This window comes from Rhea americana, unplaced genomic scaffold, assembly GCF_003343005.1.
Source record: "Rhea americana isolate MKP2758 unplaced genomic scaffold, rheAme1 scaffold_163, whole genome shotgun sequence".
NCBI classification, from domain to species: domain Eukaryota; kingdom Metazoa; phylum Chordata; class Aves; order Rheiformes; family Rheidae; genus Rhea; species Rhea americana.
In genome coordinates this window covers 268,350-274,004 of record NW_028185739.1, presented here as the reverse complement: position 1 = coordinate 274,004, position 5,655 = coordinate 268,350, and the positions used below count along the sequence as shown (strand labels likewise).

The 5,655-nt window shown below is 66.1% G+C and overlaps 2 protein-coding genes across 9 annotated transcripts in view; both read left to right on the top strand.

Annotated features, from left to right (window-relative positions):
* The window catches only part of PLEKHA6 (pleckstrin homology domain containing A6), a 23,300-nt gene extending 19,093 nt beyond the window's left edge, over nt 1-4,207 (top strand). For 7 of the 8 annotated variants that reach the window (XM_085300356.1, XM_085300350.1, XM_085300354.1 and 4 more), the window contains 6 exons: nt 135-317; nt 458-622; nt 781-914; nt 1,053-1,195; nt 1,818-1,941; nt 2,536-4,207. In XM_085300356.1, the coding sequence (XP_085156482.1) occupies nt 135-317; nt 458-622; nt 781-914; nt 1,053-1,195; nt 1,818-1,933 (741 nt within the window). In that variant the 3' untranslated portion in view covers nt 1,934-1,941; nt 2,536-4,207. The remainder of the gene's footprint in view (nt 1-134; nt 318-457; nt 623-780; nt 915-1,052; nt 1,196-1,817; nt 1,942-2,535) is intronic. The other variant, XM_085300351.1, reaches the window with a different exon arrangement.
* A 1,315-nt stretch (nt 4,208-5,522) lies between these two features.
* The window catches only part of GOLT1A (golgi transport 1A), a 1,268-nt gene continuing 1,135 nt past the window's right edge, over nt 5,523-5,655 (top strand). The window contains exon 1 of the mRNA XM_085300304.1: nt 5,523-5,547. Coding sequence (XP_085156430.1) covers nt 5,523-5,547 — 25 coding nt within the window. The remainder of the gene's footprint in view (nt 5,548-5,655) is intronic.

Below are 5,655 nucleotides of genomic sequence, written 5' to 3'. Positions count from 1 at the left end.
CTTGTGGCCCAGCCGCGCGCCTCGGTGCCGCCCCGCTCGCCGGCGTCTCCGGCAGAGGGTTTGGGGCCGCGGGGCCCGTGCGCCCTGCTCCGCGCGGAGGGGCCTGACCGCGGGGCTGGCCGGGCTCTCCCCAGGAGAGGCCGAAGAGCRCCGTGTTCGCCACCGAGGCGAAGGCGAAAATGAGCGTGGAGGAGCAGATCGACCGCATGAAACGGCACCAGAGCGGCTCCATGAAGGAGAAGCGGCGGAGCCTGCAGCTCCCGGGCAGCCAGCAGCCCGAGACCCCCGGCACCAGGGCGCCGGCCTCCTACAAGGTGGTGAGTCCCCCGCGCGGGCTGGGCRCCAGGGGTCCGGGGCTGCTGCACCCAGCCTGGGTCGTTCCCCGCAGGTGGTGGGAGCAGGGGGGCAGAGGGAGGAAGAGGAGGGCGAGGGCTCAGCGGGCTGCGCTCGGCTGCAGGTGCGCCGGCACCGCAGCATCCACGAGGTGGACATCTCCGACCTGGAGGCCGCGCTGCGCTCCGAGGACTCGGGCAAGGTCTACGAGACGCCCCGGGAGGAGATCGCCCGGCTGCGCAAGATGGAGCTGGAGCCGCAGCATTACGAYGTCGACATCCATAAGGAGGTGAGGCCGGTCTGCAGAGCTTGGGGGCCCTCGGCGGTCCTGGGGCCGCCGGCACACGTCTCGCGGGCCGTGGACACGGGGTGAACGGGTTTGGGCAAGGGGGTGGACGGGTCCGCCAGCGGCGGGCGCTCGGCTCAGCCCTTGCCCTCCGCGCCCAGCTCTCGACGCCGGACAAAGTCCTCATCCCCGAGCGGTACATCGAGCTGGAGCCCGACACCCCCCTCAGTCCCGAAGAGATGAAGGAAAAGCAGAAGAAGGTGGAAAGGATAAAAACCCTCATTGCCAAATCCAGGTGAGGCGGCTGGGCCCGTGCCCGTCACCGGGGCATCCCTGCGACCRTCGCCGGCCCCGCTCCAGCCCCGCGGTCGGTGACGCAGGCGCCCTCCTGGCCCCGCGCCACGGYGGCGGTGACGGCGACGCTCTCCCGCAGCCTGCAGAACGTGATCCCGCTGAGCGAGGGCGAGGTGGACGCCCCCCCGGACCCGGAGACGCAGCTCCAGGAGCAGGAGAAGAGGATCGAGATCTCCTGCGCCTTGGCTGCGGAGGCCTCCCGCCGGGGCCGCATGCTCTCGGGTGAGGCACGGGGGGGGTGGGGGGCACGCGCGGGGCCCGCGGCTGCAGGGGGCACCCGCCGAGCGGGAATAGCGGCGGCCGGGCAAACCGGAGAGGTCGGAGGAGCAGCCCGCGCGGGACCGGCCCGCGGGCAGGAGAGGCAGCAGGAGCAAAGGGGCTTTTTTGGAGGGGCAGGAGAGCAGGGCGCGTTGGGGCACGGCCGGGCGATGCCTCTGCGCAGCGGCACCCCCACCGGGCTCCGCTTCGGCGTTTCAGGGGTTTCCCGCCAGGCAGTGCCACGTCCGAGGAAGTAAACCGGGGTCGGAGCTGTCTTGGGATCTACCCTCCGCTGGACGCGGGGCAGGAAAGCCCTGCTGTGATCCCGTCCGCTGCCGCCCTGCAGGCAGCTCCGTGCCTTGCCTTGTCCATGAGGATCCTTGCGCGGGGCTCACGTGCGCATGCCGCGGCGAGACGCTGCCGTGTCCGTCTGTTCTGACCACGCTTGCTTCCTCCCTCCCCTCCTCCCTCCCTCTTCGTTTTCTCCTCCTCCGCTAACCCCTGCCTGCCGTGTGGCCTCTTCTCCTCCGTCCCCGCTGCCGGCAGCTGGTGTTCTTCACGCCCTTCTTCCATTTCTTGTTTCCAGCTCAATGCGCTACCCCAAGCCCTCCCACCTCCCCAGCTTCCCCGACTCCACCGACCAACCCCCTCTCGTCTGAAACATCCCGGGTCGCCGACAGCAGCCATTTTATGCGTGTCTGAGCCATGAAGTAAGCACCTTTTCTCTTGTACTTCATCCCATGCTSTCTCCATCGCAGCCTGCTGGCCGGGGGGACACGGGCGGGGGGCGTTTCTCCTCCCGGGCTCTGTTCCGCCCCRCGTTCGTTCATCGCTGCTTGCTCCAGCTAACAGTCTCCTGAGCCACGTCAGCCCGGTCTCCTCCATGGACCAAGCGCAAGTGTCCTCGGTGGTGAAGCCCCCACGGAGCGGGGCTCCAGCCCCTGGGCCGGGGCAGCTGGGGCCGTGCATCAGCGTGGTGCCCGGCGGGACGGTCCCAAGCGGTTGGGGAAATACGCAACCCCGCTTCCGATCTCTTTTGCCAGGAGAAATTGCAAAGCCCCAGGTGGGGGAAGCGGAGGGATCCGCTCGCGATCCRGCGGCAGGCGCTGGGAGCGGCCCTTGCCGCTTGCACGCGGTGCCTTGCGAGGTCGGGCAGAGCCCCTTTCCCCGGGGAGCTGCACAAGCGCCAGGAACGGGGGCGAATCTGCTAGGTTTTGCTCCGAGCCAGTGCGGCGGGGAGGCGGGGGCCGCGCCGGGGCCGGCAGGCCCGTGCCTTGCTCAGCCGCGCTCTCCTCTCCCTCCAGCGCAAGCCCTGGCTGCCGCCAACGCTGGCAAGTTCCACGGGGCCACGTTTTAGCCCCCCGGCACGACACCGAACCTCTCCTCGGCCRTCGTTTTCGGTTCTCCCAGGCCCCCTCCCTCTCACGAATGGCAAGACCGGCCCGGACGGAGGAGCGGGAAGACGCACCCGCCGCGGCCAGCCAGCCTGGCCTCGCACCGGCTCCCCTGCCCCTCCCGGCCCCGGGCTCTGCTCCGGCCCTGGCGGGATGTGCGGGTGCCGGGAGGGGATGTGCGGGTGCCAGGAGCTAGCAGGAGCGTGGTACCGAGGGGACCAGGAGACCTCCCCAGGCTGCCAGCTGGTGCAAGGGCAGGCTGTTGCATGCAGGATCTGTTGTGTCCAGGGAGTTAGGTAAAGCGTGGACATCTGGGCAGGGGGATTTGCAACAGCATCTGTAGTGCCCGGCACAGCTGGATGGTTGCCCTGCCAGGACAACATTGCACCAGAGGGGAGTAGGACTCCCTTGGCTCTCCGTGCTGGTGTGTTGGTCTCCCAAGGGTCTACAAAGGCTCTTCTGTCCCCGCCATGGATGGTGCTTTCACCTTCTACCGGACGTGGATGCTCCATCTCTGCTCCYTGGCAACTCTTCCCCTCCCTGCGTCCTTGCCTGAAACTGCTTTCAGCATCCTGGCAGCTCGTCGCCAGCGGAGCCTGGTCTGCCTGTGTCTCCTCACGGCCCAGCAGAAGGAAGGAAGGAAGGAGCTGGGGATGGGGTGGATGGAAAGAGAACTGAGGGGACCGCAGAGGCGCCTGGGCAGGAGCCGGGGAAGTGGGGCGATCTGCRCCGGGGCGGTGCAGGGGGGTCCGGCACGGCGGCGGGCACGGAGCGGAGCAGCAGGTCTGCGCGGGGACCTGGGCATGTCGCAAGGGAATAGCGGAGCGGTGCAGCGGGCTGGCGCTGGGGCGCGAGGTGGCATGGCAGAGCCGCGAAAGCGCTCCCTGGGCTCAGCRGGGATCCTTGTGCGCGCAGGGATGACGGAGGGACGGGAACAGGCCGGGCACGACGAGCGCTTCCAGGCGGGCCGTGCCCCCTCGGTGGAGATGGGAGAGGGGGAGAGACGAGCGCTGCTGCGACACGGGCTCGCACGGGCTGCGGCGGGGGCAGCGGCTGCCGCGTCCGGCGACACGCCGGCGAGCCCGCGGCGGGGCTGCCAGCGTCCCGGGGCTCCTCCGTCCACCGTCCCGCGGCTCCTCCGTGCGGCCGGCGGCTCGTCCGTGCCTCCCTCCCGCCGCCTCGGGCGCCTGGACATAGCGGCTTTCCTAGGGGCTCGCGTGCCGGGGTGGGACCGGGYCCCTTTGGAAATCCGGCAGCAGGTCTCGGCCCCGGGGCCTTGCTGTTTCGCTCCAGACCCTTGGACGCCTCCCGTCTCCCGGAGCGYGGGAGCCTCGCGATTCCCCAAACCGCCCCGCTCCGTGTCCGTGTGCTTCCCGCAAAGTCCCTGCTCCGTGTCCCYGGCGCCCGGCCCGCCGGGCTCCTCGATCTTAGCAATACCCGTAGTGTCCCAGGAAGCCCGAGCCCCGCTTCGGGAACCTCCTGCAGCCCTCTTAGCTCATAAAGCTGGCCCTTTATTTTGCTATTACATGCCTTAATATATGTTTTATGGAAATTATACATTTATAATATATATATATATATATTTGTTTTTTCTCTTCTTTTCTGGGAGGTACTGTTTTGTGCTAATTTTCTCTCGCTCTGCAGGGTTGTTGGCACCAGCCCTGGCAATGAGTAACGGAAGCAGATTCTTTGCCAGTTTATAAAAAAAAAAGGAAAAAAAAAAAAGAAAAGAAACTATTTAAAAAATATATATTTTTTCTGCTTTTATTAAAAGCAAATTTATTTAAAATAAAATATAAAGAGAACTGTAAGTTTTCAGCAGCGATGCGTTTGTTTCCCAGGGGCGGAAGGCAGTGGCGCCGGCCGGCGCCGACTCCTCGGCCCACGTAAATCGGGGCGCTCCGGCTCCCCGCGGAGCAAACCCCCTTTACGCCGGCCGCGGGGGTAGGGGGGGGGGATCGGGCCCAGCGGGACCCCCGTGGGCGCCGCCCCCTCCCGCGTCCCGGGCCCCAGGCGTTTGCCCAATGCACTAGGATCCCACGACTGCAGTATTGTGGACCCGGGTTTTTTTAACCGTTATTTTAATTCTTAGTTTTATTTTGGTTATTATTTTTCATAACACTTCATATACCAGTGACTTGTAACCGAGAAAGGATTTGCATCGGGAGGAAATCTATTTATGCACTGGGGGGGGGGGGAAGGGGGACGTTTGTTTTCTGGGTTTTTTTGCTAGTGTTAGAGAAATAAAAGTATCTAAGAAACAGTGCGGTGTCGGTGTCTTCTGTATAAAGGCGAGCTCAGATAATAATTTGCTCTCGGGGCCAAGCGGCAGGGTGCGGATGGCTGTAGCATTTCGGCCGCCGAGAGCGGGTTTTGCCTAGCCCCCAGCTCAGCCTGTGGCTCATGGCACTTTCTCTCCCTCCCTATTTGGGGGTTGTTTTTCCCAGTATTGCTTAGTTTAGATGTAGCTGCTCAATATTCAGCTCTTATAGGGGAGGGGGAAAAGATGCACGCGGACTTTGCAAGTTTGGGTAAAGCTAAGGAATAAAACCGGCTGGTTGGTAAAGGGACGGCGTGCRGAGCGGGTCCTCGAGCCGAGGGCTCGCTCCCGGCTCGGCGCTGCCGGATGCAGCCGGGAGAGCCCCRGGGGCTCCCAAGTCCCGCGGCCTCCCGCGGGGAATCGCGCCGAGCGCGGTCGGGTCCTTCCCCGGGAGCAAGAGGACGGAGCAGGGAGCGAGCCGCGGGTAAGGGAGGCGCCGGCTGYGCCCGGGGCGCCGCCGGGCGGGTTAATGATTTGCGGGGTGACGTGGGGACTAAAGGCCTTTCCAAGGGTCAGCGCCGGCGAAGCACGTGCAAGCGCGCCCGCCCTCGCCCCCGCCCCGGACTGGACCGGCAAGATGGTGTCGCTGACCGACTTCCAGCGTAAGTCCGTCGCTCCCAGCGGGGCGGGCGGCGCGCGGGGGGGCGGCGCTGCCCCGGCACCGGGGCCCCGCGGGCACCAGGGACGCTCCGCGGCTCGGAGCCGGGGCC